Below are 14,171 nucleotides of genomic sequence, written 5' to 3'. Positions count from 1 at the left end.
GTTCAACTCAACAGAACTTTATTTCAAATTCTAGTGGTGATCCCAGTGTTTCCAAAAGACACCAAATACTTGCATGGTACGCAAGAGCAGAAGCATTGCAACAAGGAAGGCAATTACTCAGGGCCCTGAGGTGGAGGGGGCCCCCGGAGATGGTTGACATTGGTTCATATCAATGAACTGGGGCTGGTGTCAAATGTGTGTATTTGCAAATATTTGTTATTTGTAATCTGTGAGAGTTGAGACTATTTTTGTTAAAAATGAAATTATTGATTTATATTTTCATCAATGGATTTGGATTAGTTAATGGTTAATGTTTGTGGCCTTGACTGGGTGTGTGGGGGGGTGGGGGTGCCTCTTGCCTGGGGCCTCCAGAGTGTCTAGGAACACCCCTGCACAAAAGACAGAACACATCCAAGTGTTGTGAAGCTGAAGCCATAAAAATGAGTCAGGCTGTAGCATTTCACCCGCAGTGTAAACAGAATATTGTATAAAAAGCTCAGACCGAATAGCCTAAAAACTGTCGGAGTGGGTTCTCTGGTCCCATAGGGGCTCTGGCCTGCAAGAGATCACAGAGACAACTGTTTATTGTGTAACTTTTCCCCTATTTTCTCTCCTCACTTCCTGTCATATCTCCACTGTCCTATCTAAAAAAAAAGCCACAAAAAACAACCCTTGAAAAAAAAAAAACTGTCAGATTTATCAAACAAAAAGTTATATTCTGAGCTGCCCACCAACCAACCACCTGCATCCACATTTACTAATAACACAAGCACTCTTCTTCTTTTTGTTAATCTTATTATTAGGGACGTTCTCTGAGGTAGCTTTTGCCACCAGTATGAGACACCTGCCTTGACGTCATGGGGTGTTTCGGCCTTTTATCACAAGACACCCCTCAGTCTAGGCTCCCAACCTGGTCGCTTGGGATCCCCAGATGGGATCTCTTCATTTCAGCCTCAGCCAGCCACTCCTGCCTTCCTCAGGAGCCTCGCAGTGGAATCACAACAAAGCCTCTTATTATTAAAAATGAGTGAGAAAGGGACAGAGTAGAATATATCTTTTTTTTATCTTCACGAACGATATGATGATGATGATATTGCAGCCAATACTTGCACAGACCAAGGGAAATTAAGTGTGGAAACCCTTTTCCCCCTGTGACTTTGTATTTTGGGTTCGACGTGTCTCTCCCACTGACTTTCATACAGTGTGAATCTGTTTTGGAGCCAGTGTCCGGCAGCCATTAGAGGACCTGCATCTTAATGCACTTTCAACTTGACCTTGTAAACGACCAACATGGACAATAATCCCTTCAAGTGCTCATAAAAATGGAAATTTTAACATCCACAATTCTATTTAAAGCAGGCAAACCATCTGCTATATGGAAGACCATGTGATTCAATCAAAAGCTCCAGAACACCTATTAAAGGGACCTTGAGGTGAGATTGTTTTGTCAAACATTGTTTCACTGGCTTAAACACTCCCCCTCCCACCCCCCACCCCTTCTCCTCTATCCTTCCTTTACTTCTTATTACCTGAATTTCTTTTCTATCCTCGTCCTCTTTTCCTTCATTGTCTCCATTCTCCTCATTTTCTCTGTCATTCTTCCCCTTCATTACCCTCCCTAGTCCACCTTTCTCCTGCTCCTATGTCCTCCTCCCTTGTCTTGCTCTCTCTCTCTCCTCCCCTCCCTCCCTTCTTTCTCTCCTCTTTCCCCCTCTATTAGAGGGAGCTGCTCTACATGCCAGACCTCTCCCCTTCCTTCTCCTCTCATCCCACTTCTAATCAGATCAATTCACTATTCCATTCACAGGGATATAATAAGGTGATTATGCATGGGCCCCCGCAATCCTCCCACTCATATGTTCACACACATACACACACACCCCGCACCTTTAGCACTGATGGAAGTTGACGTCGCATTTCCCTTAAAAATTCAGTGGATGTCCTCTGTCAGAGAACGCTGGCAACCTGGCGCTCCCCTGATTAATTTGTCTCTTCGCTTCTAATCAGTGTCAGGATGGGAGAAGGATGCAGAGATGGAGGAACGAGGGAGAGAGAGAGAGGGAGAGAGAGAAGAAGAAGTCAGGAGAGAGAGGGAGGCTAATAAAGAAAGGAGGAAGGTGCCTCTAAACGTTTGATTAGAATCCACCAGGAGACCTCTTTAGATCAAACCCCCAAAAGCTCAACACGCAGATGGATGAACATGAACAACTTGTGCTGTTGCACTTCAGCAGACAACCACATGAGTCTGTGCTTCTCTACCAACCTGTCATGCCCTCATCGTCAAGACATTTATTCAAGTCCAAAGCTGTTTACAGTAATAATAACAATAATAATAATATCAAATATCACACGTTATATCATATGATAATCAACAGGCCAATCTCCCAAAAACTAAACTTCCCAGTCATCTTTCATTTGTTTTATAGGGGGTTCTAGTTCTTTTACAAAACAATGTGTGATTGCAGAAAAGAAAAAGGCAGAGAAGCACACAGAGGAGTGACAGAGAGGAAAAAGCAAGCAAAATAGAGTGGAATTAAAAAAGAAGCTTGCTACCGTAGCGGGTGGGGTTGTTATTTTGCACAGTATTCAGTGTGTGTTCTGGCCCCATCAGGCCACTGCAATGCAAGTGTGCAGTTTTCACTTCATTTAGACAAAGAGAAGCCAGATGATGGGAGGGGAGCGAGCAAAGAAAATCCCGGAGAAGTGCTGATACATAAAATGCCTCGGCTGGGTAATAGAACACCTGGCCATATGGGGGAATAACACGCTGATTGGCTGAGGAGTCAAACACTCCCATGGAAGCAAACCATGCAGCCTGATGAAGCCCATTATTTCTCAGTCTGAATAGGAGTGTTACAGCTCATATAAAACATTAAAGGCAACAGATTGTGAAAACAATATGTGCATGACAATGCTGCAGAATCTGAGATATTTTGAATAATGTAAAAAAAATATGATCAATGACTCAAAACATTCAGCTGTTTAACTTCGTAAAAAGAAAGGGAATAGTCTACAATTTGGCTCCTGGATATGTGCATGCAATCCATCAGCTGCAGCTTACAGGAGCAATGTTATCAGGATAAATTTTGCACTCTGGAATGTAATAAATATTTTAACCTCAGGGAGCTGCTATTGGCTGTTACAATTTCATACCCTGTGTTAAAACAATCTTTTTGTTTTCCTAAAGGGAAAGTGATGCTTTTTGTATTTACATGTTCTGTACAACACCATTATCACCCTTTCTTTAATTTCCATTATTGATTTAAAAGCTCTCTTATCACCCTGTGCTTCAGAAGGAGACTATATAATGGGGAGATAATCAGAGCCTCCCTTAGACCCCATGTATCAAACACAGTCACAGTCACATCAAACAGCACTCATTATAAAACGTAACTGCAATATAAATGTTGTTTAACAATAAAAACAAAGTTAGATCTCTTTTCTCGTCTCTCTTTTTTGTCTGCCTGTTTACTTGTTTATATCTTTACTTCTATATCTATATAGGATTGAGGTGGAGTTTCTAGTTTGTTTGCACATAAACATCTCATTATACGGTGCAAAAATATGGCCCCACACAGATAATTTTCGAATGATTCCCGAAACAGCTGGTGACAGGGCCTGATGTGAGCTTTGGACTCGGCCCAGTCTTTTGAGGTGGTGGGCATAGGATGCTTAATGGCTCCGTTTGTGGAAGGTCCAAGACCACAGCATGCGGCTGGTGAGTGATGCATGGGCATAGGCCATCTCTTCAGCAGTCACGTCACGGATGTTTTGATGGAAGGAGATTGAATGAACATCCACTCAAGACAGGACAAATCAGGCCAAAATGACCTCAAATAGCACTCCCAGTAATTTATCCAGACTATTGTTTTCTTGCACAACGCCAAATCTCCACAGGGCTGATCGAATGCCATAGGAGCTAAACCACTCATCCAACTTAGGCCCAGACATTCATGACTGTGTTCTTTTTTCTGTCCCAAGCTCCGGCAACCAGGAATAACTCTAAAAGAAGAACTTGACAGAGTGAATCCGGCTTATTTTCAATCTGCTGTCAGGAAGCAGCCTGTCACTCTGAGATGAAGAGTGACGGTGAAATGTGAATTCAATGGACTCTTTCCGTTTCTGTCTGGCTATGGTGATTATAATGATAGAAATGGAAATTATGGTATATATGTCTGTTTGAAGACATCTCAGAGTGCAGATCTGATCATGCAGAGAATGGAGGGATTAAGAGTGGTGACGTTCAAATTGTAAATATTGATTTTCATTTGAATGGAAAGAATGTTACTACCAAGGATCAGACAGTTTCTGCTTTAAAGACTAGGAGGATAAGTCGCTGAAAGAGACTGATGGGCATCTTAAATGAGCAGTCACATAAGTCCCCAATGCTCTGTCTTTTCTCTGTCTATCTGGTATTACTATTGGTAACTTTATATGAGACCATTGAGCTCTAAAATAAATTACATTTGAATATTGTAATGCCATATGGAATCTAAATGTAATTTTCTCTTTGGAAAATTATAAAGCATATTCCTTTAGACATCATGTTTCTGTACCTTTAATAAATCAAATGATGATGCTGTTTGAGTTAAAGCAGAAGTAAGCGATCTGGTCATTTTGGCTAATGCTGCGTTCCAGGCAGGCTTTTGAAACCGTAAGTTACAGCTTCAAGTCACGACTTAGTAGCGTTCCAGGCAACCCGTAATTCGTGTTTTTCCGACCTGTTGCACCTGTTGCCTGTGAAAGTGCACTATAATGGCCACTCATAACTTCCGACCCGTGAACTCGTACCAGATCGAACTGGTACGACCTCACAGGTCGGAAAAACACGAGTTACGGGTTGCCTTGAACGCACCATAACTTCTTGTCAGCCGATGGAGTTAGCAGCCCCCGCCCTCGTCATGGATCTATTGGTCCTCGTCCCTACGTCACCACATTCAGGTGCATCCCTTGGCTGCACACACAGCCCTTCATGCCGTTCTCTCTCCTCATTGGATAAAACTTGTAGGATACGAGGAAATGTTTCTCCTCGGCTCAGAGCAGAGCAGAGGGACTGAGAGACCCGTGTTTCAGTCCAAATACTCTATGTAAGTGATTGCTGTCGGAAGATATAACTATTTAAGACTTATATTAACACAAAAATATTGCTTACTTATGCTTTAAAAGAGCCCAGTGCTACACTAATGTTAATTTATCAATCTAAGTCTTATCCATGCTTTGTTCAAATAAAATAATGCCAGCAAAACCTGAAAAAGCAACTTTCCAGAAGGAAACATTATGTGGAGCTCAAACTTTTGGATCTCTGTAATGGTGCAATAATAGAAAAAAAAAAGAGCATGACATGAGGAAGTCAGCTGCACTACCTCTTTGTGGTCAAGGTGTTCCTATCCAAGCCTGAAAGCTACCAGCAAAGAGAAGATGACTCTCATAACTGTCAGTCACACAAATGTGAATGTACAGTGTCCAAAGTAAAAGTATTCATTGGACATTTCCGAGTTATTGTGCAACATTTTGAGTATTTAATCTTCTATTATTTCTATTCCTATTTTTTGTGGCCACAAATATGTATATTAACATGGTTTAAAAGCAGCAATTTAGCTAAAATGCAAACTTACTGTTCTGATGCCAACTGCAGCTAGACTAGTAAGACACTGTAAAGTCCAAGACAAATTTTTCCACTGGGACAATAAAGTGTATCCTATCTTATCCTATCCTATCCTAATTTTAGATTTAACTGTAATTTAAATTTAATATAGTCGTGTTGATTACTGACAATTTGTTACTCTAGTTTATGGTTAAAATTAGAGTCTGCAGATGCTTTTGCCCTCCATCTTTCTGTTCCACATAATCACAGTTATCATCAGAGTGATGGTCACTCATGTTATTCTTCAATCACCCTTTTAAATATTAAACAGTCTCTTCTAAAGAGAGTCACACATTTGGTATGCACACTCTAACACATGTCTTGCACCACGTCTTACTGAAAACGTTTCATGCAGATGTATGAGCTGTGTTTCTGTATGGGTCACGGCAGCCCTCCTGGTAATGTAATGTCATTCGTCTTGTGGACAGACGTAGGCTACAATATAGTGGTTGACAACTCTTAATACAGCCCTTGGTCAGGTTCACATCCTTGCTTGACCACTCGAGATGAATCCCTCTCAAGTGACATTTTGAGCAAGATCAAGTTATTTTCATGGTCAATAGCCAAAGAACACCATTAGCATTCTGCAAGTGCACATGGTGGCTCTCACTGCAAGCCCTCCACTCACGACTGCTATGTGACCACAAACGATGAATACAAACTGTCTTTAGGCCACGTCACACTACTTGTATTGTGATCTATCTATCTATCTATCTATCTATCTATCTATCTATCTATCTATCTATCTATCTATCTATCTATCTATCTATCTATCTATCTATCTATCTATCTATCTATCTATCTATCTATCTCATTGTTAAGATGGGGGCGGGGATAGTGGAGACACTAACTTTACATGATGAATTTGCATTAAATAATATTTTGTACTGAAAATTTAGAAAAAAGTTTGTAGCTCTTCAAAAATGCAAATGTAGGGGCGTCATGTGGCATAGTGGGTAGAGCAGGTGCCCCATATGCAGAGGCTACAGTCCTCACTGCAGTCAGCCAGGTTCCTGCATCGGGCGGCTCTTTACTGCATGTCATTCCCCCTCTCTCTGCCTCCCCATTTCCTGTCTCTCTCAACTAAACTATCAAATAAAGGCAAAAAGCAAATTTAAAGGGAAAATATGCAAGTCTGGTCGCTTTTTCAATGTTTGCTATTCCCTCCTCCCTCCCCACCTGGCCATGTGCATGTGTTTTGAAGCCAACGAGCGGTATATGTATAGGCATCTGTGTTATGATGTGCATATTTGTGTAGTCTTATCTGTCATAAAGAAGGGGTTGTCGTGGTGCCGCTGAGATATGAGCTGGGACACCGGGTCGGAGGAGCTGATCTTGCAAGGTTGTTTTTTTTTATGGCCAAGAGACGCTAGGTGGAAGGCAGAAAGCCTCAATTCTCCCCATAAATCTTTTAACCATCACAATTACTCAGAAGCTGTTTAATAAATTCATAATTTTAATTTTATAAAGGCAAAAATCTTGAATCTAGTTCCTCTTTAAATGTAGCATATAGCCTAAGTTCGGGATTTAAACAAAACATACTACATTTCTTTTCATTTTTAAGCTATTGTAAAAAATATATGTATTTATTAACGCCGACAAATTGGTCTGTCTTTATTTATTTATTTTTTTAATCTAATTTTTCTGGTAGGAACGTTTGTTTGTTTCTTGCTCGAGTTTCCGTCGACGGACTGTGTTCGCCGGACGGTCAGTGACGTCACTTCCTCCCCACGTGAGTCGCTCTGTACATGTGAGAAGCAGTGCGGTATCCACAGCGACTTTCTCCACGTTTTGACTAGATTATATTATCACTAAGGTATATATTCTTATTTTTATGGTGATCGACGGCATGAGCATGGAGTCAGTAGAGGAGGAGGAGCAGCTCGGCCTCGAGTCCGAGGAGGAAAACAGTGAATTATCCGACAATGAGGTGAGTTTTACTCCAGCGAGCCACAGTTTGGTTTTTTGTTTTAACATCTCCATTTGTCACATAGATTATCACATTTTCTGTCACCTAGATTAGACTGCTGTTGATCTGTCTTGGCTCTGACTCTATAAAATATAATAATGTAACACAACTACACGGAAAAATGTAATTATTTACAGTGAGGTTGCTTTAGCATGTTAGCATCTTCATGTTGTGAAACGGCCTCAGTCTGTGTGTTTGTAGCATCGTTTTAGGTTCACATGTTGTAACTTATACACTTTGCAGTCGGTGTTTTTTTTTTTTTTTTTTAATACAAGATATGAGAGTGAATATATTTGACCCATTTTGTTTTTTCTGTAGCTTCAAGAAGCCTTCGCTAAAGGGTTGTTGAAACCAGGGATGAACGTCCTGGTGAATAAAGCCAAAAAGTTTGTCAATAATGTGGTAAGTGAGTCAACAGTGTGAATATTACTATGCCTGTCCATCAATCATTGCCTGTCCATCCATTTACTGTACGAAACAATGATTTGTGTGAACTAAACAACTGTCATTGTCAGGAATCTAAACAGTAAATGGAGACTGTTATATTCCAGGTCATTACAATATGAATTATTAATGTCAGAACACATTTTAACATGTTCTTTTATGTGTGATTATTTGTGATGCAGGAGGGGATGAAACATTGCCTGGCAGACTTACGGAGAGACCTTCCCTGGGTGGAGAGGTTGGATCTGACCAACCTGCCGGCTGAAGACATCATTTCCAAGGCTGAAGGGAAACTTCCTAATAAGACCAACGGAGACGTCAACGCAGACGTCAACGCAGACGATGATTTCCAGAGGGAGATGTTCTTGTAAGTAAAGGAACCGTAGCTTGAAAATGAGAAAATGTTCCTCACTGTTAACAAATTTCACAAATCTCTGTCCACCATGGTATTATGTGTAATAGTTTTGTATTGTCAACATCATGCCACAGATATTAAAAATAAGACTTGGTTTGTAATTTATTATTTTGATATATTTGTCCATCTAGTGGCTATTATAAATTATATCTAATTTTTGATGTACATATACAGAGTACTTAATCCTTGTTACCAATAATGTCACAGTCAGTTTGCACCTTTCAGATGTCACTTTGGAAAGTGCAAATGATGCTAAAACTGCCATTGTGTTTGATCTTTGAGCTAAAATATCTGAACACGGCTACATACATTTTTTTTGTTCTGTGTTTAACTTACAGCTACCGTCAAGCACAGGCCACTGTCCTTGAGGCATTGCCTCTCTTAAGCAAATACGACATTGCCACCAAGAGGCCTGACGATTACTTTGCAGAGATGGCCAAGTCAGATCAGCACATGCAGAAGGTGAGCAGATTATTTATGGCAACAGTCTATGGCACAATGTTAGTTCAGATAAAGCAAGTTCACAGTGAATTTCATTAATCATATTCATACTTAATGTACTACAGTTTAATAACAATCCACTGTAAGATCCACTGCTTGTAGTTTGTTAAATCTGAATAGTCCTATGTTTCCGTCATTTGCATATCACTTAAAGTGAAGTATTTCAGCCTAAACACGAGGCTTGACATTTGCTCTACAATAACATTGAGACTTTGAAAACCTTTCTTCCTCTCCTTTAGTTCATCTGTATCAGTTGTTAACATTTCATTGGCACAGATGCTCCTTCATGCCATCGACCTTAAAGCAGGGATGCAAACAGCGCGCCGAAAAGCGAAACTCGCTTTTTTCATGACCAATTAGGGCGGGGGCTGCTAACTCATGGTGCGTTCAAGGAAACTCGTACTTTGTGTTTTTCCTTCCTGTGAAGTCATACCAGTTCGATCTGGTACGAGTTCACGGGTCGGAAGTTACGAGTGGCCGTTGCTCAGGGAACTTTCACAGAGCTCTGCCCCGTTTCAGAGGTGAAGGAAGCCCTAAAGACGTCGCCTCCGCGATGTAGAATGTGTTAATTAAAGTGAAACTAACACATTATATATTATGTCCATTACACACTGAATGAAACATCCCATCTCTTTATTTATTCAGTTCATTTTAATAGTAATAATTATGACTAACAATCCACTGTAAGATCCTAAAATTCAGTAGTAATTGTTAAATCTTGCAAAGGATCTTTTTTTTTTTTTTTTTTAAAGCATATATTAAAGTGAGAGTTGTGTACTGAAAACTATGTCCATCTATAATCAATCAATCAATACTTGGTTGGGGTTGAACTACTGGAAATGGACTTTTCCATGATATTGTAATGTAATCATTTGTTAATGGTGAGCCCCCCCCCCAGACAATTCCTCTCTTTTTTGGTCCTGACCCGTTTGCATCCCTGTTAAAGCCATTAAGTTGCACAAACATTAAAGTTGTTTCTTCCTTTGTCCAGATCAGGAAAAAGCTCATCTCAAAGCAGATGATTCTGGAGAAGTCGGAGAAGGCCAAGAAGCTGCGTGAGCAGAGGAAGTTTGGCAAAAAGGTTTGTCCATCTTATTGAGGTTACTAATCACGCTCTGGGTGTCCTGGCTTTAGAGAATACATAAAGTCATTATTTTGCGTATGTGTGATATGAGAATGGAGAGTGGGCAAAGATGAGTGGCAGACTTATAGCTTCATGGTGTGTGATCCTTAAAGAGGCCAAATTTCCTTGGTTGCTGTTGGGATTAACATCCATTTTTGCGTGTCAGGTCCAAGTAGAAGTGATCCAGAAGAGGCAGAAGGAGAAGAAGGCGATGATGACTGCTGTGAAGAAATACCAGAAAGGTGGGTTTCTATCTGTGCTTTAACTCCTCTTGTAAAAATGACTTATGGTTTTTAACTGCACTGTCAAAGCTTAGTGACATGCTCTTCCAAAAATATGGATTTCTGATAATGTTTGGTTTAATCTTTCTGATCTTCGATCCCAGGAATGACAGACAAACTGGATTTCTTGGAAGGCGACCAGAAGGCCGGTAAAGGCTCCACTCAGGCCTCAAAGAAAGAGCAGAACAAGAAGGGGTAAGATGTCACATTCGAACCGTGCACGTTACGGTCGTAAATAATATCCAGCTTTATATTTTCAGCTCCTGAAGTTTCACAAAAAGCTAACGATTTAAGTGTTATTTTCACAGCCCCAATGCCAAGAGAAAGTTCAAGGACCAGAGGTTTGGCTTTGGAGGCAAGAAGAGCGGAAAGAAGTGGAACACCAAAGAAAGCTACAACGATGTTTCCAGTTTCCGCGCCAAGGTGGCTAATGCAAAAGGCGGCAAGGGAGGGAAGAAAGGCAAAGGAGGAAAACAAAATGTGAGTCATATGCACATAAAACAGTCCTGACTGATTTACTAAATGTAGACATTTTTGACAAAAGATATGATATACTGTAGCTACTGGGAAAGCAGTTAATTTTATGATTTTTCTTTTTCTCTTTGGCTTTTCAGAAGCGCCCGGGCAAGTCGGTACGCAGGAAGATGAAGGGACGCTCGTAAAAAAACTGACAGGCTGGTCAACAGACTGGACTAAGACTTGCTTCTAGGCAGCATTTCCCACGCCTGCTCACATGTCAGGAGGGATGTGCGGGAAATCTGCTACAGTTTTTTTTTTGTACAATATGCCGTCTTTAAAAAATGTGTCTGGATTGATGCTGCTGAGGCCTGAACCCCTTCAATCCACAGAGAGAGAGAGAGATCTCGCTATTTTTCCAAGGAAGTTGTTCAAAGGACGTTGCTGGTGAAGAAAACTCAGGACCAGACGGCATCGAACTGAACGACCCAAAATGATCAAGTTGTTTTCCCACATGCGATTTCCATAAGGGTTGAGAAGAAAAAGAGAATTCTTGGATACGTTTTTATCAACTGCGCCCCCTGTTGTCTCTCTATATTTGTCAGGACGGTGGTTTTGAAGCCACTTCCTGTCATATTACACTCAAGTATTTTCACCAACCTCCTCACTGTCTAACTCATAGTGTGTGTGCCTGTCTGCTCTTTGCAGGTCGGTCTATTTGGTTTTTATTTCTTCCCAACTCAGCTCCTTGATGCGTTGATTCGCTCTCATGTGATATGACATTTTATAATATTGAGCAGCTGTCAGCATTGACCTTTCCCATTCATTAATACAATTAGTATGTGATGGGCGAGTGTGCTTTGTATAGACCTGTGCAAATGTTTCTCCTGCAAGTGTTTTTCTTAGTTTGCAAAGATGGAAGTGTAAAAGGAAAATCCTTTGGCGCTGACACCTGTGTGTTTGTATCATAAACAAATAAATCAGACTATAAATGTTCACTGTCTTGCATTCCCCATTTATTTTTATTTTTATAGGGTCTAATTTGAAGATTGGTGGGCAAATTCGTGGTATTTGGTGACGTCGGTTTTCCGGCGGTAGAAATTGAGTCTCTCGTCCTTTCGGTGCGATGGATTCTGGAGGGAAAACGGTCAGATTTAGTGTTTGGTCAAGATCAAAGTTGAATTTAAAATGTAAAACCAGAGAACAGTTTATGATTCTGAGATTCCTTTGGGTTTGATTGTTGTAGACATAAAAGCGTTTCAAACCTGCACAAGCCACAAACTACATTTTGGCTGTGGGGCCTGAACCGAAGGAATAGTCTTGGAGATTTTTGTAGGTTACACTATTTACGACTTTGAAATACAATCTTCTCTGTTGTCCACATGCCTGTTGCTACATTTAATACTGAACATCCCTGTGAGCCTCATTGAAGATGGATTTATAACAGTTAAATGTCCCAGGTGCATGTAGCTTTCCCAGCTGTTACTGTTTCATCAGTACCGAAATGTGGCACCATGCTCAAACTAAACCTCCAAAAGTGTTAGTTCCTTTTTAAAATGTCTTTCTGGGGTAACGGTGAAAAGTCAGGACACTAAAACTTTGAAACCTTTTTATGTATTTGCTCCTTACAGTAACTTTTTTTTTGTGTAATTCTGCCTTTTTATAGCACAATTCAGAGAGAGAAGAATGAGTACTTGTCTCCATGAGCTCTCTGCTCCCTATGAAACCCTGACACCCTGCTGCTTGGTAATTTCCTTTGAGAAACCGTCAAAAGCTCTTCTTCCTCACCACTGGAGTCGACAGCCATCCTATCTCCTGACTCTCAGTCACTGCCATGGCGTACTTCTTGGTGGGCTCTTGACGGGCTTTGTGGAAGGCTTTGATGAAGTCGGCTAGAAAACAGAAACACACACAATCAGCGACACAACTTCACACAACTTCTCAAACTCTCAGTCTTTCTAACGGCCTCATATTTGGGACCACAGGGGTCTGGAGAGATGAAGAATGATAAATGTAAACTTACAGTTCTCGGTGATCACCTCTTTTGGTTTCCTGCACAAGGGTTTGTCCGGCAGGATGTGTACTGAAAGGTAAGTGCGACAGAAGCACACATATCATGTCATAAAAAGTACCGTAAATATACAATGCAGTATTCTGTACAGGTTAATGTAACGGCAGACATGTGTTGTGTTGTTCACTTTTTGTAAACAAAGAGCTTCCAGATGTCTACATTTATATTCTGCTGAATAATATAGCCTATTCCAATTCAAGAAAATGCTAAAAGAAATCAATCAGAATTTATGACAAAAGTAATGAATGACTCACAAACCCTTTTTATTAATGCAAAAAATGTCAGGTTGAAACTTTTTTGTTTGTTTTGTTTACTTTATTGTAAGACTGTTGCTCAGTGACTGACAGATCTCTCAGAATAACTATGTATTGAGTGAGGGTCAGGCAATATGTATCCTCTCCCTGCTCCTTTCCAACCAGGGAATAAGAAAGTGTTGTGTTTTGGTATTGGGAAAAGTCGTGAAATTACCTTGGCTGGAACAAAAGAAAAAAAGAAAGAAATTTATTTTTTGCAGTGTCCTGCAGGGGTCAATATTTTCTTGAAAAAAAATAGTGTCAATGAAAACTTCCCTGAGGCCGTTAGGAGGTCATATGGCTGATTTTAAACACAGGCCACAGACTAAATTAAAATGAAATTGATTGAGCGTGTCCAGTCTCAGTCCCTTAAATAGTCGATGGTGAAAGTCATTCAGACTATATTATATCAACATTTCCATGAATGGACAAATAGTAACAGAGTGGTGTGGTGGACTGTGTTTCTTACACTTCCTGTGCGGGTTGATGCTGAACTCCGTGTGAAGCTTCTGGTGTCTCAGCTCCTTCCGGATCGTCTCCACGTGGATTGCGTTTTGATGGGACACGTCCTTTGCTTTTTTCTCGGTTCCTCCTGACATGTTGGATAATAATCATAGAGATAATAATCCTCCTCCAGCAGCGACCTCCTCCCGCTGAAGGGATTTTATATGTGATTTCTGTGCGCGTTACCTAGCAACAGTAAACACTGGCTGACTGACGCTGCAGCAGCTTCAGGTCAACACGCGGTGGCGCCACGCGCTCAGACTTGGTCAAGGTGAGTCAAGCAGACAACACACACACACACAAACAAACACACACATCTGTGATGGTAGGCTACAGTAGTTTTTATACTGTAGGTACTAAGATGTCTCAGCTACATCACATCAAAAAGTCAGAGGTAATACATCAGCATACAAAATAAAACCTTTTTTTAATTAAAAAAATAAAATAAAAAAGGCCCAATTAAGAGGTGC

At 40.6% G+C, this 14,171-nt stretch overlaps 2 protein-coding genes across 2 annotated transcripts; one reads left to right on the top strand and one right to left on the bottom strand.

The window, feature by feature from the left end:
• The first annotated feature begins 7,373 nt into the window (after window positions 1–7,373).
• On the top strand, window positions 7,374–11,831 carry ebna1bp2 (EBNA1 binding protein 2). Its single transcript, XM_085774947.1, has 9 exons — window positions 7,374–7,574; window positions 7,932–8,015; window positions 8,240–8,424; window positions 8,811–8,934; window positions 9,965–10,054; window positions 10,263–10,338; window positions 10,482–10,572; window positions 10,686–10,857; window positions 10,992–11,831. The coding sequence occupies exons 1-9, from the start codon at window positions 7,479–7,481 to the stop codon at window positions 11,037–11,039; spliced, it is 966 nt and encodes a 321-aa protein (XP_085631073.1). The 5' UTR covers window positions 7,374–7,478; the 3' UTR covers window positions 11,040–11,831.
• Window positions 11,832–11,836: 5 nt separating this feature from the next.
• Window positions 11,837–13,899, bottom strand: cfap144 (cilia and flagella associated protein 144). Its single transcript, XM_085774948.1, has 4 exons — window positions 13,667–13,899; window positions 12,857–12,916; window positions 12,622–12,725; window positions 11,837–11,966 (listed from the first exon to the last, which is right to left on the bottom strand). The coding sequence occupies exons 1-4, from the start codon at window positions 13,794–13,796 to the stop codon at window positions 11,871–11,873; spliced, it is 390 nt and encodes a 129-aa protein (XP_085631074.1). The 5' UTR covers window positions 13,797–13,899; the 3' UTR covers window positions 11,837–11,870.
• Window positions 13,900–14,171: the final 272 nt, after the last annotated feature.

Source organism: Trachurus japonicus, chromosome 4 (assembly GCF_045865225.1).
Source record: "Trachurus japonicus isolate A0001 chromosome 4, Traja_1.0".
Lineage (NCBI taxonomy): Eukaryota > Metazoa > Chordata > Actinopteri > Carangiformes > Carangidae > Trachurus > Trachurus japonicus.
Note: the sequence above shows the minus strand (reverse complement) of the source record. Positions and strands in the feature narration are given on the sequence as shown.